Source organism: Phascolarctos cinereus, unplaced genomic scaffold (genome assembly GCF_003287225.1).
Source record: "Phascolarctos cinereus isolate Bilbo 61053 unplaced genomic scaffold, phaCin_HiC Scaffold_2;HRSCAF=192, whole genome shotgun sequence".
Classification (NCBI taxonomy): Eukaryota; Metazoa; Chordata; class Mammalia; order Diprotodontia; family Phascolarctidae; genus Phascolarctos; species Phascolarctos cinereus.
In genome coordinates, this window is record NW_027555625.1 from 257539860 (window position 1) to 257566348 (window position 26489).

At 41.1% G+C, this 26489-nt stretch overlaps 1 protein-coding gene across 1 annotated transcript; it reads right to left on the reverse strand.

Annotated features, from left to right (window-relative positions):
• Positions 1-18046: 18046 nt before the first annotated feature.
• TMEM250 (transmembrane protein 250) lies at positions 18047-25752 on the reverse strand. Its single transcript, XM_020981872.2, has 2 exons — positions 25239-25752; positions 18047-21064 (listed from the first exon to the last, which is right to left on the reverse strand). The coding sequence occupies exon 2, from the start codon at positions 20928-20930 to the stop codon at positions 20511-20513; it is 420 nt and encodes a 139-aa protein (XP_020837531.1). The 5' UTR covers positions 20931-21064; positions 25239-25752; the 3' UTR covers positions 18047-20510.
• Positions 25753-26489: the final 737 nt, after the last annotated feature.

A 26489-nucleotide genomic window follows, 5' to 3' on the forward strand; every position in this document is an offset into this window, starting at 1 on the left:
CCTAACAGACTCCCTCATAACCGGTCCTAAAATCCACAGGAGAGACCAGTTGGACAAAAAATGTCCTCTCCAGTTGATATACAATATTTATATGGACTGATTTCTCCCCAACATATCCCTTCCCTATTAAGAACCATACTTGGGCTACATGGAAGAGAGGTGTAAATGGGAGTGGGAGTGGCTAAGTTAAGTCAACAAGCATTTATTAAGTGCTCATAACAGGGCTAGGGAACCTGTGGCTTCAAGGCCACATGTGGCCCTCTAGGTCCTCAAGTACAGCCCTTTGACTGAATCTAAACTTCACAGAACAAATTCCCTTATTAAGGAGGTACCAGTCAATCAGAAGGAAATGCCATAGGGTCAGTTGTTATTGTTCAGTTGTTTTCAGTCCCAGTGACTCCATTTGGGGTTTTTTTGACAAAGATACTGGAGTGGTTTGCCATTTCCTTCTCCAGCTCATTTTTCAGATGAGGAAATGGAGGCAAACAGGGTTAAGTGATCACTTGTCCAGGGTCACACAGCCAGGAAGTGTCTGAGGCCAGATTTGAACTCAGGAAGAAGAGTCTTCCTGACTCCAGGCCTGAAGTTCTATCCAGTGTGCCACCTAGCTGCCCATAGGGTCAGAGGGTATTACCAATGTGAGAAGTAGTCCAGTGGTGGAGTGAACTTCCAAGGTAAAGAGGTTTCTATGGTATGGTAGAGAAAATCGCATGGAGATTAGCTAGTAGTACCACCTGGAGAGGAATGATTACTGACTTAGCTTGATTTGACTCTAAAGTTTAGCTCTCCTGGATCCATCCATTGCCCCACCACCACTCCCTTATTCAAACTCCACAATTCAACACTCTCTGACCTGGGAGAAACTTATAGTTCTGAATGCTAGCCTTTGTGTTCACATATGCAAACATAAACTACAAGTGTGTGTTTCAGTTAGCTTTCATTTGGATATTAAATCTAGAATTTGAAGACCTATGTGCTTTCCTTCCCAGCAGAATTTTCACATTTTACTTCCCCACTTGGATCATCTGAGTTTTATAACTTCAGCTGCTATTGAAATGGAACTGAATTGGGAGTTGGAGTACTAATGTTTGAGATTGTAATTCTTCCACTTGTTTGACCCTGGACCGACAGTCCCTTAACCTTTCTGAGACTGTTGCCTTATCTACAACTTGAGTAAGTTGGACTCAACTTTATAAAGATGAAAACTTACAGAAGGTCTGAATTTCCTTTCCCCTCATCTTTAATGGGAGGTGGTAAGAAAATGTTTTCATCCAAAACCTTTTTTGCATTAGCCTGACTCCATAAATCAGCATGTCTTACTTCAAGTATAAGATAAGAGCTGAATTCAATAGCTCAGTGAATAGGGCTTGGAAAGGGGAGGAGAGGTGGGTTTTGAAAAGATCATTGCTACAGTTAATAAAGCAGTTAAAGGACTAAATACCCTTATGACTGAGCGAAAGGTGAAGCCTGTCTCATAAATATGCTAGTTTTGGGGGGGTGAGCAAAGAGTGCAGATGGTTAAGGATCGTCTATGCCCCACCTACTAATGGAGATGTAGATGTAAGTACAGGTCCTCCTGACAATGGGGTCAGGGGCATTACCTTCCTATATGATGGACCATGCCTCTGGTATACTCTGGTACCGACTCAGGATGTGAAGTGACTGCTCTCCTCAAGGCCATGTCAGCAAGACCCCAGATCCAGCAGGTCTCAGAAAGCTGGAAATGCTGACTTCAAATCTGATGATGTTCTTGAGGTCTGCTGTTTGAGGACCAATCCTAGCTGACTGCAGTGGGGCTCCTCAAATACAGGCTGGCCACTAGAAAAGGAAATTTTTGGTTACAGCAACTGTGTGCTAGTGGGAGGAAGGACATATGCTGATGAAATTGATGCTCTTTCAAAGCATGATGGACGGGAGAAAAATAACAAGAGTGGAACAGAATTAACTGTATTAATTGTATATTGGGCATTGTATATTCCAGGTAATAATGACAATTCTCATCTACATAATAAAACATTGTTATATATACAGACATATACAGATATATACATACATACATTATATATATGCATATTTCTGTAGGGAGAGGATTATTTGTGGAGAGCTGCATGGATATTTTGTGATTTTTGTGGAGCTTCCTATTCAGACCAAGGGTGATTTGTGTTTTTCTTTCACAGAAGAAAACTGGGTGAGTATTTTGGTTTCTCTTCAGCCACTGCAGAACTCGTGGTTCTCTCTGCTAGTAAATTAGGGCAATACCGTTTCAGTTTCTGTATTCTTCCCCTTGGTTTAAATTGGATGCGCTAATCTTCCTTTTTTGTCCTAAATTTTCCTATAACATTGCTGTGCAGCTGTTTAGCAGCTGCTGCCTCCTGCTCTTGAGAAGTGTGTGTGTGGTGTGTGTGTGTGTGTGTGTGTGTGTGTGTGTGTGTGTGTGTTGGGGTTACTGAAGTCACTCCCTTGGATTTGGTAAGAGATCAGAGAAACAATCTCACTGGAGCTGGGATGAGAAGAAAAAGGTTTAGGTTGCAGCAAGGAAAACTAAGAAAAGAAGAAAAGATGGGCTTCTAGACGATTGGTTCCTGGATCATGGAAAGTGGAAGGCTGGCCTGCTATGAGATGGATTCACTACCTGATCCTGGACACAGAAAAACTAGGGGAAGGAGTAGCCTCTTGCACACATGAAATGTCTAAAGGGATACTCTGTTCTCTTTGCTCACTTGGAGGCTGAATGCCCATGATACCTCACAGAGAAGTTTTTTGTTTTTTTTTAAGAAGACTGGTATGGCCTTCTCTAGTATTGCAGGGCCCAGGATCCCACCTCTAATGGGGGTGGGGTAGGTGTGAAGGAGAAGACTGAGGGCCAGTTTGGAAGAGACCATGGTTAGTTACCCTGCCTGATGCCATTTCATAAGGTTAGGGTCAGCTTCAACTTCGACCACATGGCATTTCCGTTAATGATCTGCTGTGCATTGATCACTTGCACTTCTCTGCACTCCTCTAGAATGTGTTAGTTTCCAGACTGTATCACTTCTTACAGGAGTGAGAGTGATTTCCATTAAGTGTATCACCCACTGTGTGAAGCCCAGCTTCATGGTCCACCCAGGAGCCTCCACAAAGAGGGTAAAGGATGGAGGGGGTCTGATCCTAGCTCCATTGTGGCACATCTGCTTCCTCTTTTTAGGTCAGGCCAGAGACAGAATGACTGAAACAAATGCTGCACTGGCCTAGGTGAAGATACATCAGTCTCTGCTATAATTCTCCTCCCCATTCCGAAGAAACTGGAGAGCACCCAGCTTGACCCAGCTGGGGGGCAGGGTATTTATTCTTCACAGGCTGAGGTCCCCTTTTAAGAAAAGCAATCATCCTGGCTCCTGTCACCCACTCCTCATAACTTCTTGTTTAATCCTTTCACTTACCCTATCTTTCCTTTATTTCCTTTCTCTTATCTCACAGGAAGCTTCTCTTGGAGCAACATAAACAACGGTAATGCAACACAATGGAGACATTCAAAGAACAACACATTTCTTTCCGGTTAATCAGCTCAGACAGTGACTATCTGACCCAAATCATCTACAAATGGAAATGGAGCAAATGTTGGTTTTTTTTCTTTTTTTCTTTTATGTGTTTTTTTTTAAAGTAGATTCTGTGTCCTTCCCTCCATGACTCCTAGGGTTTTGTTTATTGTTTTTTTATTTTTTATTTTTAAAGAGGAATAATAAGAATGCTATTGATGGTTTCCAATCAACTTTCTCAACCTTAACTACATACAATGTCCTTTCCTACAGACTCTCTACCCTCCTAGAAGGCAGCTAGACCATAGGAAATAAGAGGGTAAATAAGTGACCCTGTATAATTAGGGGAGTAAGGGCTCTTGATCTCAAGCCCTGTCCTCCTAACTACTCTCTGTTAAGCTGGGCATCTCTGGGTGAATAAAAACCAAAGAGAAAGAAATATGCACATAAACCCACGTCCATCCTAATATGCTGAAGGGAAAGAATCAGTTAAAGAATGAGTTTGAATTGTGAAGTGTGTTTCTATAACGTATTTGCATAATGACATAGGTAGATGCCTGCTTTTCAGGGGCTGATTCAGCCCTATGGTTGTGGCATTAGAAAAGATAATAGTATTCATTAAGGAAGCTTTTATGCATTGTGATAGCTGAGGAAACTGACAGGGTTACAGGGTACAATTTGAAAAACATACAAATAATTCATGTTACCATTATGTCACAGTGTTATTATAAATAATGTATTCAAACTTAAAACAAGAATTTAAATAATCTTTGGGGCAGTACACACCCATGGAAGTGAGGCAATGCAGCCATAAAGGGCTGCTTGTATGTCAGAATTTCTGTACAAAATGCTTCTAGAAAAACACACACACCCAGTGTTGGGCTTGAGTTAGTTCTATACTAAGTAAAGCATCAGACTGAAACTGAGTGATAACTTTCTAAACTGCATATTTCTCTAGGGGGTTTGTTTCTTTTGTTATTGGAATATAAATTTGTCAAATAACCTAGTGTAAGTAGCATTGGGCTAAAAGTCAAGACCAGAATTCTAGTTCCAGCTCTGCTGTTGATCCTGGTTAAGTTAATACCAAGTTAAGAATCTTCCATGGGAATGAAAACATCTATGCTCACCAGCACCACCTCTACTGTGTCACAAGATTGTGAGGCACAAATGGAAGGATGGATAGGAAAGCATTTTACCAGGATAAATGCAATATAACCTAAGGTATCATAATCTAGAACTCTTTTTCTCGTGGAGATAAGGAGAGTGCAGGAAAAACGTGCCTTCTGCCAGTAGAAAAAGGGGAAAATTATTATCTCTTTTTTACTGACAAACTCCTGATGATGATGATTATTTGGTCCAGATCTATGATTTCATTAGTATAGTCAACATCGGGTATGGAAATTTCCTCTACTGATACAGATGAACAATTCCTTGGCAACTTATGTTTAAGAAAGAGTTGCCTGAGGCTTTGAGAGTTTAATTAAAACCAATTCAATTCTAAGGCCAGGCAAGAACCTATGTGCAAGGAACTATGCTAGGCAGTTGGTGGGGCAGAGACAAAAAATGAAAACATTCCATGTCCTCAATGAGGTTACGTACTACTTGGGGATATGACATGTGGACATGTGTAAGGGGTGGAGGACAAGGCAATTCCCACGTGGAAGAGGAAGGACAGCCTGCTTCCGGAAAAGCATAGCATGTAATGGAAATGTTCTGCTCCCTGATTTGGAGCATGTGCAGACATTTTATCATTTTATAACTGGTTCTGGCATCTTAACCTTATGATGAAAAGATCAACCATTGAGTCGATCAGCTGCATAGCCTAATCAGGGGTGTATTCAAAAAGTCACTAATTAGCCAAAGCTAGAGAGGTCCTCCTTCTTGCCTGGCTGTGTTCAAGCTCTCAGTGGAAAAGCCTCAGGCCTTTATCTCCCCACCTGAGTCCAGTGCCTGCTTCTTCTATTAAATCTGTTCTTTCCAGCTTTTAAATGATGTACATTACAGATAGCTATGACCCTGTAAGCTTTGAAAGATCAGGAGAGTGATCTACCAGAAGTCTAGGATCTGGCGTTGGTGCCAGGATTTGCCAGAAGTCAGAGAGGTAGGAGCAAAGTCTCAAGCAACCTGCCTTACCCAACCCAGTCCAGCAGTAGCAGAGAGGCAGACACGACCCTATTAGCTACGCTGCATTTGGAAGTCAGCTTGGTGGGGCTAATGCTATGTAGGAACTACATTAAGTATGAACCCACTGTCTCCAGGGACCTAGAGTGGAGAAAGTGTGCCCTCAGGTGTTGGGGGGAAATGTTTGGACTTCTGTTCTTGCTAAATCTTCACAGTAAATATCCTTTTGTAAAAGCTAATTGATATTAATTGGTTAAATGGAGCTGAAGCACTATTCACTGGCAGGTAACAGTGGGGAGGACTCACTGGAATGGGAGTGTAAGGTGATAGCATCAGAGAAAAATCATTCCAACCCATTAGGGGTACCTTTAAAACACTGAAGGGGAAGATGTAGCTGACCTCACTCTGGAAGTGAGATAAGAGTCTTGCTAGATAAGTATAAAGTACATACAGTGTAATACAAAGTAACCTCAAGAGTGCTAATAACTATGGAGATCAGGAAAGCACTCTTGTGGGAGGTGGCCCCTGACCTGTGCCTAGGAAATTAGCTAGGCATTCTATAAGACAGAACTGAAGAGAATGTGCATTCCAGCTGCCTGGAACCACTTGTGCAGACACGAAAAAAGGTGATGGTGGTATGTTGTACACATGCAGGGGGTAGCTAGCAGGCCAGTTTGAAATATGAAGTGAAGGAAGGTGACTAATAGACTGGAAAGGTAACAGGAACCAGATTTTGTAGCACTTTAAATGCCAACCTGAGAAGTTTTCATTTTATCCTAGAGGCGTCTGGGAACCACTGAAGATTTTTAAGTAGAGAAGTAACAGTCAGATTTTAGGCATATGTATTTGGGCAGCTAATTTGGAGGGGCTGATTGGAAAATTAGAAGGCTACTGCAACAGTTCAGGTGAGAAGCGATGAGGGCCTAAATCCGGATATTAGTCATGTGAATGGGAAGAAGACAGACTTGAGAAATGCTGTGGAAGGAGAATCAACCGGACTTGGAAACTGTTTGGATGTGGAGGCTGAGGGAGAGAGAAGGTTCAAGAGTGATCAGAGTAGCAAACCTGATAACTGGAAGGATTGTAATCCATCAACAGAAATGGGGAAAATTGGAGGAGAGATGGGTTTGGTAAGAGTCCAATTTTAGACCTGTCCTGTTTGAGAGGGTGGAGCTACCCAGCAAGGAGTAATACAGGCCTGGAATTCAAGAGGGAGATTACAGCTGGTTGAGGGTCCATCTGCACAGATATAATAATTGAACCCATGGAAGCCAATGAGAGGAGAGGACCCAGGGCAAAGCCTTCAGGTATGCCCACAGTTAGAAGATGGGAAGAAGAAAATGCCCAGCAAAGGAGACTGAGGAGTGGTCAAATAGCTAGGAGAACCAAGAAGACAATGCCCATGGAAGCCAGGAAGGAAAGAATTTCTAGGAAAAGAAGTGGTTGCTGTAGAGAGGTCAAGAAGAATAATGTCTAAGTCCACTAAATTTAGCTGTTAAGAGATCACTGGTAACCATACGGCAGTTTCCTTCAACTGGAAGGATAGGAAGCCAGAGGGCAAGGACCCAGAAATAAACAGAATTAGGGAAATGGAAGCTATAAGTGAGAATAACTTTTTATGAATTTGGCAGTGAAAGAATAGATAAACTCTGATGGTTTGGGAGAATAGCAAGGTTAAATGGTTTTGTTTTGTTTTTTAATAAGGATAGGAAGACTTGGACATGTTTGTAGTTGGTGGGGAAGGAATCAGTAGATAATGAGAGACTGAATAAAAGAATGAGAGATGATTGAGAGGGTAAGCTCCTAAAGAAAATAGGCCAGGGAAGGGATCAAGAACCTAAGTGGAGAGGGTCAGCTTTCCTCATGAAATGAATATAAGATTGCCTTGCAGTAGTGGAAGCCCAGCAAAAAACTGATAATATGAATTTGAAGTGGATGGAGTCAGTACCATTAAGTAATTTGCCCATGGTCACATAGCTAGAATATGTCAAAGGCAGAACTTAAACCTAAGTCTTCCTGGTTCCAAGGCCAGCCTCATATACACTATATCACAGTGGTTCTCAGAAGAGCATTATGTTGAACATCAAATTCAGCAAAAAACATTTTAGAGTAAAAGGTAAAAACTGGGAGTATTCCTTTTTTGTCCCTCTCCCTTTTTTAAAAACTTTTTTTCAATTACATGTAAAACCAATTTTGTTTACATTTATTTTTAAAAATTTTGAGATTCAAATTCTTTCCCTCTCTCCCTTCCCCTCCTCGTCGAGAAGACAAACAATTTGATATAGGTTATATATGTGCAGTCATGCAAAACATATTTCCATATTAGTCATGTTGTGAAAGAAAATGCAGATTTTGGTGTACTCTCACAAAATGTATGTTCTTAAGAATATATCCTTACCATGGCAAATCTCATAATATAAAATTACTCTTTAGCAATACCACCCCAGAGAAGAGGAAATTGGGATACAGAAAGGTTATGTGATTTGCCCAGTGTTACCCAGCAAACCAGTGTGCTTAGCTGAAATTAGAATTCAGACACATTCATCTCTCTGTCTTGGCCTTAGACTGTCGAATCCTGTTGCACGAGACTCCATTATCATAAAATTATGAACAGCTGACTTCAGTAACAAAGTATATCACCTATTCATTATCTGATATCTGATGCAGTAGGGTTTACCATAAAGAAATACGGGCTTAAATTTTTTTGGGGAAAAAAAATTGGTTTCCATGAACTGTTACTGATAATCTTCAGGAGAGTGTCAATTCCCCATTGTATGTTCTGCTGGTAGAGTCTGTGGTCTTCAGCTTCCCAGCCTCTGAGGGATGCAGAGGGGATGATTTCACATAAATTCCCTGGATAAACTCATTGTAGCCACGTGAATGTTAACACAGGCAGGCTTCATAGCAGTGCATGCTCATAATCAGGGTGGAATGTGCACACAGAAGCTGTAAATAGTTGGGAATTAGAGCAGTGTTCGCTCATGCCCAGAGAAGCACACACAAAACCCCACTGTGATTTACCCACAGTGAGTTCAATAAACATTAGATCTGATGGCATTCATCGTTTTTTCACAGTGTTCTCTATTGCTGCTCCGGTTATCGCTCAAGTGACATCATCGCAGACACAGGATTTGATTGATTTTTTAATGAATATTCATATGGCATTTCAGCCAGGAGTAGTCATTAATATTCTAAGAAAGAAGAATGAAACACACATCCTAATTTAATGAATGACTGTAAATATGTAACTGACAGAGAATGTGACTGCGGACATTTAAAAAGACATTCATATTAGCTTCTGACTCTTTTATTGGAAACACACACACACACACAAACACACAAAAGCGGTTGGGGAAAGAATAAGGAGACAAATATGTCCCAAATAGGGAAAAGTTGGAACAGATAACTGCAGTGACCTGATAACTTCCTTGTACATGCTCAGATAACCATTTCTGTTTCTGCCTGCAGTTCTGATGCTCCCCATCTTTGCTTTATTAAACCCACCAGGAAAGATTAGCCATATAAAAGCCAACTCCAGCTTTTCTTTCCCCTTTGTGCTATTTTGAGGCTTGGGGAAAGGTTGATGGATCATCTCTCAGAGGTAGAAATGTTCTCTATCTATAAAAGGTATAGCATGAGTAGGGCAACAATGTCCTACCTCCACAATACCCCACCTCACCCAACAGACACACACACACACACACATACATACATACATACATACATACATACATACATATATACACACATACTCTTTCTCTGCTGGAGGCCCCAACTCAATGCCTGAGAGAGGTAGAGGAGGGTTGGTCTCTTGGATTGGTTATGTTTTTTCCCCTGGGACTGGCAGAGGAAAAGAAATGACTTTTCTGTGACCATGGACGAAGATAAAAAGAGACCAGATACTGGAAATTTGAAGAATCCATCTCTACTTAACCAATCCATGGTCATCATTTTCCTGTAGTTTTAGTTCAGGATTTATCTACAAGGAATCCTCCCTGCCTCACCACTGTTCACTTCTTTGCTTTACACTTTTTAGCATTTCTTTATCATTTGTATTGTGTTTGCTGTAGCTTGCTTATAGCATCTCTTTGTTTTGTTCCTAGGACCCAGTAGCAGTGGATAGAGCATTGGGCCTGGTGACAGATCTAGATTAAAATTCCAGCTCTAAGAGTTACTAGCTAGCTGTGGTACCACAGACAAGTCACTTAATATTTGTGACCTACCTAACAGAGTAGATATGAAGAAAGAACTCAGCAAATGTTAAAATATAAATTGGCTTTGTGTCCTAAAGGACAACAAGAAGTATTTGTCAAATAAATGACTAGATCATAGGATCCGAGCAGGGAGGGTATCTAATCCAACATATTCATTTTACAAAGGAGGAAACTGAGGCCAAGAGAGGTTAAGAGACTTGCCCAAGGACATACAGTTGAAGGTTAGGTTTCAGCCTTAATATCTGAACCTGGGTTCTGTGACTTCAAGTGCAACTCTTTGTACTGAACCAAGCCTCCAGATCTTAAAATTTAGAACTAGAGAGTCCAACCTCCAGTCCAACTCCCTCATTTTTTATAACTAAGGAAACTGAGGCCACTGGTTACTTGCCCACGGTCACATAGGTAGAGAATTGCAGAGGTTTAATTTAAAATAAAACCAGGTTCCCTTGGTGCCCCAAATCATACGGTCTTTCATCATACTATAGTTACTTAAAGGTAACTATAGAATGAATCTAATAAAGTCTTGTGACTTCTGATTTGAGGAGGGCAGGATTGATGTACCACTCCCAGTTGTTTACTCCTAAGAATATGGTAATTGGGGAAGGAGGGCAGGTGAAAATCTTCCAGGAGAAACAAGATTGCCAAAAGACTTGTTTCACAATGAAAAGCATACTAGGCTGGGAGAAAAGCCCCTGTTTGCTTAACCCTTGTACTTCTGCTCTAAGGCAGACCACCAGTAGGGGTGAGAGTATAAGCAATTAACCCCGAGATCAAGAAGGATAGGGAAAAGAATGTTAGAAAAGCTAAAGAAAAGGAGAGAGGAAGAACTGGTAAGGGACAGTGTATGTCAATGGCAAATCCAAATCCAAATCTGTCTTGATATAGGATGTCTAGTCACCTCAACAAAGGTGTGGGACTTGGAATCAGGAAGACTTAAGTTCAAATTCTGCCTCAGACACTCCCTACCTATGTGCCCCTGGGTAAAACACCTAATTTCTCAGTGCTATCTGTACAATGGGGATAATAATAGCAGCTACCTCACAAAGTGCAAGGATCCACTAAGTTAACACAGTTAAAATGCTTTGCAAACCTTAAAGCTGGGATTGTTGTTGTTATCTAAACTCAAGGTGGGACTCCCTGGACTAAAGACCCCAGGGATGGGTTCCTAGAGCTAATTCAATTTCCAGCAATTCCTAAATACTCTAATCATCCTCCTTCAAAAGTATTTAACCACCTAATTGTTCCTAGCTCCTACAAAGAAAGAAGGTCTGAACATGTTGGGATTGCAGCCAATTCCAACCCACTCCTCAGGCTGCAATAATTTTAGGAGCTAGTCCCTTGAGAACCTGTTTAAGGAGTTAATAAGTTTCAAAGGTCTCAAAGTTCACAGGATCAGAGATTTTAGTTGGAATGGACCGTATAGGTCATCTAGTTCAACCCCTTCATTTTGCAGATAAGGAAACTGAGGCCCAAAGAATGACTCATTCAAGGTCACACAAGTATTACACAGACGGTCCAAATTTGAAGCCACATCCTCTGATTCCAAATCCAGCCATCTTTTTCTTAGTACTTTCTATGTTGCTTCTTTGTATCAACTATCTCATTGTCCTGATTTTGGTTAAGTTTTGAGTAGGATCATCAGTTTAAGCATCTACTACTAGACTTGGGTATGAAACTATAGAGTAAGGGCACATTCTTGCCCCTAACCCTATATGAAGCAAATTTAGCATACATCTTTGACCTGGTGAGTCAAAAGATGAAGTTGCCACTGTGCTGGCCCTTCCTAGAGGTTCATTTATTCAACAAAATAGATTCTTAACTGGTTGCTGTGCCTCTAACATCTCCTGACTTTAATCTAGCCTTCACACACCAAAGTGATTTTCCCAAAGCCTTGAGGATCAAATATACTCATTTCATATTTAAAGGTCTTTACCCCATCCTACTTTTTGAGCATTGCTGAACATTATTCTGCGGTAGGTCTTCACACCTTTCTCCCCATAGGACATTCGGTCTCCAGTCAGTAAGTAGTCTTTGCCCTAGGTATCAAGCACGTTGTTATTCCTTCAGGTTTGACTCTTCCTGACCCCATTGGGGGTTTTCTTGGCAAAGATACTGGAGTGGTTTGCCATTTCCTTCTCCAGCTCATTTTACAGATGAGGAAACTGAGGCAAACAAGGTTAAATAACTTGCTCAGGGTCACATAGCTAATGTCTGAGGATGGATTTGAACTCAGGTCTTCTTGCCTATCTAGCACTTCATTCCCTGCACCATCTAGTTGTCCAAGTATCAAGCATGCCTGAAAGGTAGTCTCTTTCCATTACCTCCAGGAATCCTGGGCTTCCTCTAAGATTAAATTGTAAGGCCATCCTTTTTGTATAAAGTGTTCCTGATTCTCTCCCCACATCACCCCACCCCACTCAATAAGTACTTGTTTTGTACATGCCAATACGTGTACATTTTGTCCTCTCCCTTCAAATGAAGTGCAGGCTTCTTGAGAGCCAGGACTGTTCTGTCTCCATATTCCCAGCACTTGGCATAGTACCTAGCACAGAGTAGGGACTTAATAAATGCTTGTTAAGACAGATATCCATGATATAATAAGCACTGTGGGGGATCACAGAAGTAGTGAAGCATTTCACATGGATCATTCTCATCTCAAATTAGTTTTCAGGACAGAAGCATTGGCACTGGAACCGGTGGTAAATTAGAACCAGCTTATAGTTGGCCCTCAACTTCAATTTGCTATTCCTAATTAATTCTTTCTTGAACTGTTTATTCAATCTCCCCCCTTCCCCACCAACCTGCTCTCAGTCACCATAATGGTCCCCTAAACACCAAAACTGAAAGCCTTAAGGCCAGATAAATACTGCCAATTAACACAGCTGTCTATAACTAACAAGCATGCCCCTAGGCAAGTCACTTAACCCTGTTTGCCTCAGTTTCCCCTCCTGTAAAATGAGCTGGAGAAAGAAATGGAAAACCACTCAGTATCTCTTCCAAGAAAACCCTAAATGGGGTCCCAAATGGTTGGACATGACTGAAAAATGATTTAACAACAATGATTTTAGGGGCTGGGAAGACAGGCAAAGGAGGTCTGATCCCCAAAGCAAATTGCATCAATCTTATCTAAAAATGCACTCCCCAGGGAAGAAAATTCAGATATAGGAAGATACATTCTTTTTTTTTTATTATTATTTTGTTTATTTTTTAGACAACTGGGGTTAAGTGACTTGCCCAGGGTCACACAGTTAGTGTCAAGTGTTTGGTCTGAGGCCACATTTGAACTCAGGTCCTCCTGACTTCAGGACCGGTGCTCCATCCACTGCACCACCTAGCTGCCCCCAGGAAGTCACATTCTTTCTGAGAACTGAGGAGATATTTGGAGCTTCTGCTGTTTTGCTGGCAAGATACTTTTGTGAAGTTTTGGGAGAACTAGGAGTCAAAGACAGCAAAAACAAATTCATAACATGCCATTCCTGCTTGGGGAAATTCTCTAATTTGGTGCAGAGAAAGGCCTGGGACAGAATCAGAGAAGAAAATTTCAAAAAGTAAAAGTGGTATTTGCTATGGAATGAAGAAGAAGGAGTTTCCTGAATGCATTTAGGCAGGCAGAGATTGGATTTGTTCCAAAATACCAAGTCAAAAAAGAAAAAAAAAATCCATGGCATCTCTGCAGATTGAAGCAAGTTTCCTCTCCCCTAGAAAATGCTGAATCAGCACTTAAATGCCTTACCAGCCCAGCTCCCTCCCTCCACCCTCCTTCTCCTCCTCCAATCACATGATAGGAGGGACAGGGAAGCTCTCTCAAGGTCATACAACATCAATATCAAGGTACTGGGATGCAGAATCCCAGTTTGCAATCCTTTCTCTCCCCTCCACGTCAAAACTGAATGACAAGTCCAAAGTGAGCTTCTGATTGTTCTTTTCATTCCAGAATTAAGAACTAGGGGGTGGAAGAAAGGGGTGCTAGAGAACTCTGATAGTATCAGTCTCCTACCAGAATACAACTGCAGGGTTTGATTACAGATTCTAGCGCTGGTAGCAGAGGCATAGCCAGTAATTCTGATATGCTAGTTGAGTACCACAAAATGTGCCCAGGTGCAAGCAGCCAAGAGGCACCCTTAAATCAATTTCAAACAAATTCGTTTGGGGTGGCACAAGGCCCTAAGGAGGGGAGACTGGAGAAACTGTAAGTTCCTTGGTCCCCTAGTATATGAGACCCAGACCCTGGGGAATACCCTAAGGCCACTGAGGGGTGGAACAGAGGGAAAAGGAAGAGACCAGAGAGGAACACAGCAGGAAGCAGGGCCGGGAGTAGTCGGGCTTCTGAGGACCAGTGCTGCCCCTCTCTGTACTCAATGTGTTGAACAGCATATTCCTGGAGCATCCAGCCCTGGTTCTCATAGCACAGTTTATCTAAAGTGCCTCCACCAAAAACTTTGTCTAGGGAAGCACTTCATTTTCCCTCCGGAGAAGCCTGCCATCTGGTATTTTCCTATTTTAAATAATTATTATTATTAACTAGGTGCTAAGCTCAGTTGTTTCTACCTGCCCAAATGATGTCAGCTCCCTCTAAATTTTGTTGCCATAGGGCCAAGTCTTAGTCACTATGACCTAGTTTTGGCATTGCCTAGCTGTCATGAATCCTACACATCCTTTTAGGTTCAGTGCAATTTATCCTACAACCTCTCCCTGACCATGTAGATGGAAAAAAAAATTGGAAAAATAGGGTGATGCTTAACCAGTTGCTCCTTTGATGCTTTGCAAAGATCTTTGATTTCATAGATGTGGATGCTTCCTACAGAATGCAGCCTCTGAATAGAGATTTTCATAAGATTCTGTGGTTGAAAAATTAGTCTCCTGGTGGTGAAACAGCACCCTAAGTGCTACGCCGATCTGCCTTTGGCAAGATCGTTCATGTGACAATATTCTAGGAGTAGGTCCAGACTTGAAATCAGTCAAAGTTCCCACAGCAGTCTCCCCACCAACTCCCAGCCCCATAGAGTGGGACAGTATAAGAGGAGGTATGCCATTATATAGGCAGCTAGATGGTTAAATGGTTAGAATGCTAGGCCTGGAGTCAGGAAGACTCATCTTCCTGAGTTCAAATCTCAGACACTTCCTAGCTGTGTGACCCTAGACAAATCATTTAACTCTGTTTGCCTCAGTTTCCATATCAGTAAAATGAGCTAGAGAAGGAATTGGTAAGCCACTCCAGTATTTTTGCCAAGAAAACCCCAAATAGAGTCATGAAGAATCAGACATGATTGAAAAATGACTGAACAAAATTCCAAGGATTCATGGGTTTCAGACCATAGGTTCTTGGGGACCTGAGGAAAGCAGGATATCTAGCAGGACTATTTGCAGAGGAATGCAAAGAGCTAATCTTAAAAGGTTATCTAGCCCATCTCCCCATCTCAAGGTTAGACAGCACCTAAATTATCACTAACAAATTAAAAATCTTTTTTAAAAAGAGCTTAAGAAATCAATTAAATTTAAATGATCACATTTACGCTGCGTCACTTATGACTATATGTTTATCTTATATGATTATAGTCATGTTTGTCATGATAAATATAAATCATTCTCTTTAGTCCTGTATAATTAATCAGACTCTAGTACTTGCTCTCTCACTGCCTACAAGACATATAGAAAATACGGAGTTGTATAAATTAGTAAGTGGGCCCTTTCCTGACCAATGAGATACTAAAGAAGACCTCTTAAAAGAGAATTACTTCAAAAAAAAAACCAACCAAAAAAAACCCAAACAAAAGAGAATTACTTCTGTGAGAGTTGCCACATGATATAGTCTTGTATTGTTGGCTATTTCACACATAAAACTTTACTGGCAAACCAGAAAGCCCCGAGCATGGGCATGATCCATGGTTTAGGCTTACATCCCTTTTCCTCCAGTCTCATACCACAAACATTAGGGGAAAGGAGACATAACAAAGTAGGCACTCAAAGACTTGGATTAATTTATAGAGCTTTACCTTTTATATGTGAAATTAACAATGTGTTCTTTAAAAAAAAAACTATACTAGTAGTCTGGATTATCATTGAACTTCCTTGCTGACTACTGATGATAAATTTATTTCCTTGTCTTCCATGTTTTTGTCTTGAAAGCAGTCTCCCCAAAATGTCTGATGCATCATTCAGGATCTCCAGACATTGTTTTCAAGCATATTGGTCATTCTCTATGTTACATGCGTAGTGTAAAGAACATAACAAGCAAATAAATCAGCTTTAAATAGGCCATTTCAAAGGAAAACCTTTTCCCCAGGAAACCGGCCTCTCTTTTGGCATTCTTCAGTTTGAGTCGTCTCTTTCACCTAAGTAAAGACATCCCTGGCTTTTTTTTTTCTGCTAATCGTTCTGGATTTGCTTTTACCCTGCCTCATGATACAGGGAATAGACAAACAGCCCTTTAAGTGTAGCATCAACTACCTTGCTGAGCCATCAGATGGACCCCAGATCTTACTATGAACAGAGAGCCTTAATCAGTCAACAAAGTGTTTCCTCTGAAACAGTCTTCTGTTTATTTGTCACAGTGGATGCTCTAATAAACAGTAAATAGCACATTTGTTGGCAAAACGGAGCAATCTGTCCAGCTCATTAAAGATACCAGGAGTAGAGGCAAAGAAAGATGCATAACTCTGCCCTTTTAGCAAATATCCAGCCTCTAACTTGTCAAAGCTCAGCATGTCTTTAGAATCCTCAAGAAATGTAAATCTTTGTAAAACTGTGAACCTGTCAAAGGAAGAGAGACCATAAGGTTCTTTTAGCTTGCAGGACAATGTGTCCAGCTGGCAAAATATAACTAAAACAAACACTACTCTGCCAAAATAACATGCTGTATGTGTGGATGGGGTCTAACTCTAATCCCCTGAAGTCATGAAAGGTCTAGGCTGCTCTCATTATCCCAACTTGGCCAGTTAAGCCTTTCCTGGAAGGCCCTAAGCTTTTTTTGTTTATGAACTATGCTCATACCCTAACTCACTTGCCTTTAGATAATGGACTGGCATTTTCTCCTGACTACACTCAAATGTCATCCTGCAATAAATAGGAGACAGGCATTCTGAAGCTTCTCAGATTTTAGTGCATAAGGCTGAATATGTATACTAAACCTTTATTCCATGTCTTGAATTTATGTTATCTTTCAAAAAACCCACCTAAAATCCATTACATTAAAAATAAAAGTGAATGAGCATATTGGTCATATGATGGAATCTCCTAGGGGCAGCTAGGTGGGACAGTGGATAGAGCACCAGCCCTGAAGTCAAGAGGAAGTGAGTTCAAATCCGGCCTTAGACTGAACACTTGACACTTAACTAGCTGTGTGACCCTGGGCCAAGTCACTTAACCCCAACTGCCTAAAAAAAAAAATTAAAATTAAAAAAAGATGGAATCTCCTACTAGGAAATTGTCAGTATTTGCATCCTACAGTGATTACTATCCTGGCTTTCTAAATATTTACAAATAAGAATAATTGATTTTCTATGGAAAGCAGTAAGATTAACTAGGTAAGAAACTTGGCATTATTTATAGCAATTGTAATCTAAAGATAGGCAAGGGAAAACACTACACTAGAGAATAAGGCCTATTGGATTAGAGCAGATTGAAAGAACTACCACTAACAGATTTCAAAAGTAGCCATTTTTAAATAATCCAATTTGTTCCCATATAATTAAGTAGACAGCTGACACAGCCACTTGAGACCATCCTACTTAGTTTTAGTAAAACCACTTCAGTACTCTCTTTTAAGCTTGTTACAATACTATTTTGCTTTAAAAGGTAAATTCAACAGCAAAAATTTTCAGATGTCAAAAGCTGGAAACTAAAGTAGCTTATTTTTTTCCTGAAGACAAAGTTCATTCAAGTAATTTAAATATACTTATGTCTGTAATTTATTGTACTGAGCAATTTTTAGTGATTTACTATTAAACCAACTTTTCTTTTAAATGACATTTCCAGGTATTATGACTGCTTCAAAATAAGAAAAGAACCTATGAGTTGGCAGGTAAACAAAAATGAGATACAAGAATTTTTCCCATGTAATAAAACTGTCCAAAAGCCTAGAAAGATCTTTAACAACCTGACAACTCTTTAAAACAATAAAAACTGCAATTTTGATTGTTAGCTCCTTACAAACAGTATAGCTAAAATATATTTGAATATAAGCAATCACTCCATCAACACATTAAAAAAATAAGTTTAATGCAGGTGGTACGTCTCATAAAGAATTTAACAGGCACTCAAGACGTTGAGCTGTGTTTGTTTGTTTTTTTGGGTGTTCCAAAGTCAATTCAAGGTACAATTCAAACACTTGCATTGCTGTTTATACATTCATTGGCTAAATAGCAAGATTCCTCCTGCTATCAGGACTTTGTTAAAATGCACACACATACTAGAACCCAGTCAGTGCATCCAATAGGGAGCTCCACTGCAAAGACATGAATGTTTTAGTGGATTTAGGCTGAATGAATTAAAAAAAAGAAAAAAAAAAGAAAAAATAATCTGCATGACTAGTGCAATAAGATTTTTGGCAGGCAGTAAAAATGAAATCAATGCATTTAAAGCTATCATTTCTGCCCATCACATAATCAATTTCTAAAACTAGCTTTGCTTAATTAGTTTATTTAACCACCTTAAAACCATATTTTTTGCAGAAGCAAACCTTAAAAAAAAAATTCAAAGAGCAAGTTTTTCTACAATCATAATTTTCCCTGATTTTAATTTTCTTAAGTTTGTCAAATGACATGCACTTTTCCTTACAACCTAGCCTCACAACTAGGCTTAGAAAAGGGTTTCTCCAGTCAATTTTTTTTTTTGCCCTTCTCCTGGAAAATGTTATTTATATGTGCTGAGGCTTGTGTCAAATGAGAATGTAACTTTTCACTTTGACTATCACACATACACATAAAATTCAGAGATAATGATTTTAGTTGGACAGGGAATGTGTGACCAACATTAGCTTACTAATTATCCTCTCAATAACTTACTTCCCTTAAGTAGTTATCCTAGCCACAGTATAAAAATACCTATAGAGTATGGTGACAAAAAACCCCCAAAAACCCTCAAGAAAGATCCTCTCCTATATTTCACTTCCCTTCTTTGCTATTTAAAGGTATTCTAATGAAAATGGGATCTTTGTTCCTTTGTAGTCCATCTGTTCCTGCATCTCTTTATGTACCTGAATTCATCTTAAGTCTTAAACGCTTTCATAGCAACCAAGGCAGGAAATACAGAGCAGACAAGCCCTTAATAAACAAAGATTCAATGTTCATTCAAATGCCTTGAAATTTAGAAGGAATGTTTTTTAAAATAAACCACTAAAATAAAACATTTTCCATGCTAAATAACCGGCTTTAGCGTTATCTGTCTACAGATTTCAGATAACTATGGTGTTTCAGAAAGAAGCCAAATTCTGGGAGGTTTCTGCAAAAGAAATGAATTCAAATGCCCTCTAAAGCAAGTAAAACATTTATCAGCTTTACCATAAGAGTGAGTTTGGATAGATTAAAATATTTTATAATGTAATATTGCATTCTCTACAGACCTGGCCACTAATGCACAAAGGGCTCTATATTTGCCCAGCTTCTGCATTTGGCACCACTGAAACTTACAGTGCTCCAGAAAACAAAGCTCTCTATGAGCTATGGCATTAGGACCAGACTCCCTGAATGAAGATCTTGGCACTGTTTGCTTCAGTTTGCTTTCAGACCAGGCCTAGGTCTGTGAAACACCAAATCTGGTTGCAATCAAACAAAATTATTCACTTCCCTCTAGGTTTCAGACTAGTATTCAACTTCGTCATTTCATTTCTCAATTGTAGCTCTTTGTTTAATATAAGAAAGATGAACTTGCACTGGACCTGTGCAAACATTCTAGAAATCCAGGGCCATGCAAGTGGTTTAATGGCAGTGCATTGAGTTACTAAAGTGGAGTCCAACATTTTCCTAAGACAGGGTAAGGTTAGGAACACTAAGGAAAAGTGGACATTTGGCCCACAGGGAAGGGAACTACTTAACTACTTCCAGGCCTGCTCCTTGGCCAGCACACAGAACAAAACTGCTGAGGCATGTCCCATCCCTTTGTTAGGTGAGAGAAATACCCCTAAATGTGAAACTGGTGAGGAGAAGAGGAAGCTATAACAAGGTCCTGAAAGTGCAGACTTGATAAAGAAGACCCTACTGTACTACATTTATTAAATGTAAACATAAACTACATTAAAATAGATGAAAGGGGAATACAATGTAGCAGCAGGGGGAGGGGAAGGTAAGAACCAAAAAGCAAATTGAAGGAGAGAGAGCCTTGATTTTGCCTTTACAAATGTCACAGCCCTTTTCTTTCCTATGCCACAAACACAGTAAGATGGTCAGAGAGCAAATAAAAATATTGCCTCTGATCAGGGCACTACTTGCTTTGTTTGGTATAGTGAAAAACCCATCTTTGGGATGGGAGACCAACAGAAGGAAAAATGACCCAACATTCCCCCTGTGTCATTTCATTTCAGAGACAGGTCATTGTCTTTACCAAAGAAAATATCTATATACTGCATATACATATATCAGTCATAAATAAATAAATTAAACCAAAGGAGAAAGTGGATACATCAGATGTAGTCACAGCTGCCCAAGCCTGCATGCACACCTCCTATTTACATATCCACAAAGACCATGAAACACCAGCCCAGACCTCCCACCAGCAGCATAGTCACATGAATCCCATAAATGAGCAGCTCATTCATCAAGCTGAAATCAACCCGCCTTCGTCCCAGCAGTAGGAGAATGATGGACAGCTTGTACTGGAAACGCAGAAAGATGCGGATGCCAAGGTATTGAAGGCAAAACAGGATGGAGAGCGCCACCCAGAGGATGGAGGTAAACAGGCTGCAGCTGAAGTAGAGCAGGAAGCGGATAAATCCATACATCCATCGGGACTTCAAATAGATGTCGAAGTTGTTGTACTTGGTACGCACTAAATGAGTGGTTCTTACAGGCCCACAGGCGGAATGCAGGCATGTGGTATGGGGGCCGTGGAAAGACCGGACACGCCGGGGTATGGGAATTACAGGCATTGGGTACCCCACGGCTTACTGAGTTCTAGAGGAGGACAGACTGTGTGCATAATAAGCATCATCCATGGGCAAGGAACAGAAGTGAAGAGCCTAGGCCTGTGAACTCTCTGCTGAACTTCCAACGAGGCACACGCCTATAGGAAGAAAAAAAAGCAACAAAAAGAAAAAGCAATTCAGCTGTAAGGAACCAAAATAAAATAGGTCTTTGCCTAGAGGAAGTTTACAATCTGTTACCAGAAATAGCAGATAAATCCTAAATACATTTGTACATTCTTATCAAACACACAAAGAAATTCATATGGCAGAAAGAATAGTAGCCTGGGAGTCAAAACACCTGAGTTCTAGACTTTAGAGATCATAAAATTCAAAGCTAGAAGGAATCTTAGAATCATCTGATCTGGTTGCCTTATTATATTTATGAAGAAAATGAGGATTAGGGCTTAGGGGTCCAGTAAGTGGAGATTTGAATCCAGGTGCCCTAAGTACTAATTACTCTTTTCTGGATCTATCACCCATTAGGTTACTTTTACTGTCGACAAGTAAGTCACTTCATGTTTCTGGACTTCAGTTTCCCTACTTGAAAAGTAAAGGGGCTGGATGAGATTATATCTAAGAGGTTTTCTAGTTCAATTGAGATAACATTTATTAGGCATTTGACATGCACAAGATATTATCTTAAGCATCAGAAGATACTAAAATAGATATGACTCAGGACCTATTCAGAGTTTAAAATCCAATGGGGAAGGTGGGATGAGAGTAGGGGTAGGAATCAGGCTCTTACTAATGTAGACAGATTTGGATCCCCTCAGAAACCTAAAGAGTTCAGGGCCACCTTAAAAGTGCTATCCATAGTAAGGAACTCCTAAGGACTACAGTTGAAGGCTGGGCACTAAATGCTTTATCCCTCCATTCTAAAGTATAAATTAATGGAAAGCAAACTATAGAGAGGCAACCATAGTCTAGCAAATTGAGGGCAGATCTCAAAATTAAGAAAACCTGGATTTAAACTGACACATAAGATAGCTGTGTGACCGAGGACAAACCACTTAGCTTCTCAGTGCCTTAGGCATCTCACTAAGACTGGAAATTGCAGAACGGTTGATAAACTGTTGACAGATAATGAAACCACTGATCTGGACCAAAAAAAAAAAGGTAAAACATCACCATCAATAACAACAGCTAGCATTTATATAGAGCTTTGCAAAGTGCTTTACAGAAATTGTTACATTTTATCCTCCAACAACTCTGGAAAGGTATGTCCTATTTTTACCCCCATTTTACAGATGAGGAAACTGAAGGCAGGAGAGGTTAACTGACATGCCCAGGGTCACACAGCTAATGTCTAATATGTACCCAGCCACCTAGATGCCTAGTCTACGGGAGTGTTAGGAAAAAAAAGTGTGCCCCACAAAGGTCCCAAAATGATCACTGACCTATTTCTCTTAGTCTCCAACAAAAGAGGGATTTGGGGGTAGATGGAAAAAAACAATCTCTCCCATATTCTTTAACATCGTCCTACTGTTTATACAATGCTATGCTATGCATTTAGTGAGAAACAATGAAGGAAGGACAAAACAGAAACTGGTTCTTTTAATTCTTTGCAAGTTTCTCACTCTATAGAACAACAATAATCTACCTCTTAGTCCTATGCCTAGCCCATCACTAATAGCTACAATTTTCAAAGATCTCAAAGCACTTAAAGGATGCTCAGCAAGTACAAGCAATCATCTGTAACTGATATTTAGGATCTAGCACACTACTAGTGATAGATTATGGATTCACTAAACACTAATCAATCAATTTTATGTTTTGCCAATTTAGATGCCCAAAGCATAAGTTTAACCATCTGATCAGCTTCACAAAATCAGCCACAGTCATAGCTTCACTTAAGTTCAAAGTTATTCATTCAGTATGATTATATGAGATAACAAAATTGCAAGTTCTGAATACAGTTTGTTGTTTTTAAGTGTGGCAGACATATAAACTGTTCTTCTAATACTGTAGTTTGCTCCCTTTTTATGGAAAAGCTGAAAGTACTTTTAAAAATCTCAGTAAGGATAAAAGATGAGGTTCTGTTACAAATGAAATTGATAGCCTACCAAACAGAAAGAAAATGCAACTCTCACTGGTTTAAACCTACTGACTTGTATGTCCATAGAACAGAACAAGCTCCCTGCTTCCAAGGTGCAGAAGGTGGTGGCTAAAAATTCCCATGCAGTTTCTACCCAAGCACTGTAGGGATTCAGTATATCATCTGGTCCAGAAGTGGGGATCCTTCAGCCTCAAGAGGGCCCTTTGACTGAATCCAAACTTCACAGAACAAATTCCCTTAATAAAAGGATAGTTCTGTAAAACTTGGACTCAGTCAAAAGGCAGTGCACCCAAGGACCCTTTTAAAAGGCCTCATGTGGCCTGGAGGCTGCAGATTCCCCACCCTGATCTGGTCTGTTTCCTTCAAAATATCTTTATTTGCTTTTTTTCTCCTGTCAGATCTCCTAGACAATAAATATCCCTCATGTTCCCTTTCATGAAGATACTGCACTTGATTGACATAGTTAACTTAAGTCTATTAGCTGCTCTTTTTTATCACAACGTCTTAGACACGCCAATTTCCAAGAATTATGAGACGACAATGACCTCATTCAACACTGTTATTAAACAATTAGTGCCTTCTGCAGGTGCCTGATTCTTCCCATAAAATGGTGTATTACAATATATTTCAGTTAATGAAAACAAAGTCACAAAGTGGACTACTCTTTCCATTGTTAAACTGGGAGATTTTATCACTGATTTTGCTTACAGACAGTTCTTTTTTTCCCCTAAACATCAATTTGTGAGGCACCATGAGATACACTGTGATGAATCGCCAACTAAAAGCTAGAACTTTTGACACCGAAGTCGATTGTTGCTTTTTAATATAATTATACCACAGAAATAAAATTATTTTACTAAACTTTTCAGAAAACAGAGGAGTGGCTGGCTTTGGTTCATATAGCCATATGACATTTGGCCTGTTCTTTTCCATGTGCTAAGTCTACAAAGTCATTCTCTGAATCTCCTCCCTTATCTATAAAAGGGATACACAGAGGTATAAGAAGACTTAATTGTCAGTATTTTTGAAGCACTTGAGTTTCCCTGATAAACGCATTTTAATCATTTTGTAGCACTTAGCACAGTGCCTGGCACATAGTTGGTATGTATGAAATGTTTACTGATTGATGATAGGTCATAAAACTTCTAAGTATGAATGATGAGTTTTCATTTATTTTTAAACGAATGTGCTGCTAATCTTTAGCTACACTACGATGGGAGTTTGTTTTTATTATCTTACATCCCTACTCATAAAAGTGGGTTGCATTCAGACAGCCCACTATGCAATCAACTTTACACATTATTATTCAGTTATTTACTTTGTAAATACAGTGCACAATATATTCAATCTCAGTCCCTCTGCTCCATGAGGACCTGTGAAGCAGAAATACTCACGTGTAACCTGACACACACAATGATTCATTCTGTTCCGAAATTCTCTGCTTCCCTATGGCATTACATTTGGGATGCAGTGACCTTAAGAGGAAAAATGTTGGAATGTGTTCCCATCAAGAGACTGGGATTGTAAAGCAGACAAGAAAAAGCACTATGACCAGGCCTTTTATGTGGAACAGACCGTCCCCATCAGTTTTGGTGCTCCATACCTAAATGAAGAGTAGTAGTGTGCACTTCAATTAATTTTACTCAGTCCCCTCAAACAACCCGGGAGGCAAGCAGAAACACAAATACAAACCAAAGGTCAGGGTTCAGGCGCTTGACCACCTACTCTTTCAAAAACAAAACAAAACCAAACCACCCTGATCTCACTTTTGCATCCCATCCTCCACTCTGAGTTGGTTTCTGTGCCCAAAGAGAAGCTAAGAAAGAGAAGAGAAATTGAAAAACATTTTTTTCCCAAATGACATATCCATGTGACCAATACATTACTTCCCTCTCAATTCACTGGGGAGATGAAAAGTGGCTCCCCTCCGGGCCTTCCCCTGCAAGGAAGGCGCGGGGAGAGTAGAGGAAAGCCAAGTTCAAGACCCAGACCAGGGAGGCCTTGACCGCTCCCTGAGGAAAGAGCAGAGGAGGCCTCAGCGGAAGCAATGGGGGTCCTCCCTCTCCCCCATCGACATCGGGCAACTATCCCTCCTCCCCTACGTGCCTTTCTTCCGAATGTCCACCCCGACCCCAGATACGCCCCTCTTCCCTGTCCTGGAGTTTCCTGGTTAGCTCCCGCCTTCTCCCTCGTCAGGACCGGGTCGATTCGCTCACCGTGCGCGGCCTCCGCGGCGGGGTGGTAGTCCCAGGGCCCAGGGCCGGGGGCCGGCGGGGCGGAGGCCAGGACCGGGGGCCGGCGCTGCTGGGGCCCCTGCTGTCCCTCGAGGCCGGAGCGGCGGAACGAGGGTGGAGGCCGCATGGTGCCGGGCCCTCGGAGGGAGGAAGGTCACCAAGAGGGTCAGGCCCAGGGCCCGGGGGAGGCCGCTGGGGGCCCCCGCCCGTGTATGCCCCTCATGAGCCCCAACCAGGTGCGGCCCAGCTGGGGAAGGGGAGCCCTAGGCCGTTCGTGGGAAGCGTTTGTCCCAGTGAGGGAACCGTAGCAGTCGTCCCTCCGCGGCCACCGTAGGACATTCCTTCTCGCCCTGTTCCTCTTCTTTTTCCCCCTTCACGTCCCACACTTAAAAAAACAAACTCGCCTCCCCCTCCCTCCCCCGTACCCAACCTACTCCAAAGGCGAGAACTCAACACTTAAGGATGCGCACAGCAGCCATACGTCATGCGTCACGCGCCACCTCCCACCGCACGAGGGCGGGGGGGAGGAGGTGCTTGTCTGCGCAGGCGTGCGCAGGACTTGACTTGTTTCCCTTATCTTCCACCCCCCACACCCACATCTCCCCTTTGAGGTCTCAGTCGCACCTGCCTGCGTCTGGTCGGCACCAGGCATGCGCGGGATGTCAGGCTTCGCGCCTCTGTGCTGAGGGACAACCGCGTTCTGACAGATTTAGCCACTCCAGGTCTGGGTGGATACATTTTCTTTAGGCCAGGACTTTCCAGTTTAGAGAATAGCACAGCTGAGTAAGGGCCAGGGCCTTGCAGACCAGGGCTTGTTAAGTTAGAGTGTGTGAACTTGTTTAAAACACAAAACAAAAACAAAAAAAAAACTTGATAACTTTAAGTAGAATTGATTTCATTCCCAATTCCATGTATTTTATTTTATGCATCTAAAAACATTACTCCCAGAAGGGGACCATAGGCTGCACCAGATTGCCAAAGGGGGTCCATGACACAGAACAATTAAGAACTCCTGCAGAGTTGGACAAATCCTTGGCAGCTGGCTGTCAGTGGTGCCCAGAATGGCGGCACTATGGCTTCTGTTTTTGTCTTCTTGGTGGAAGCCACAGAAATGGATTTCTGTTTCCCAGATAGTGGACTTCTCATTTTCACTAATCAGGGTGACATGTAAAGAAGAAAAAACCCTGAGGCACTGGATAACATCACCTCATACTTCCCTAAGGTTTTTGGCTT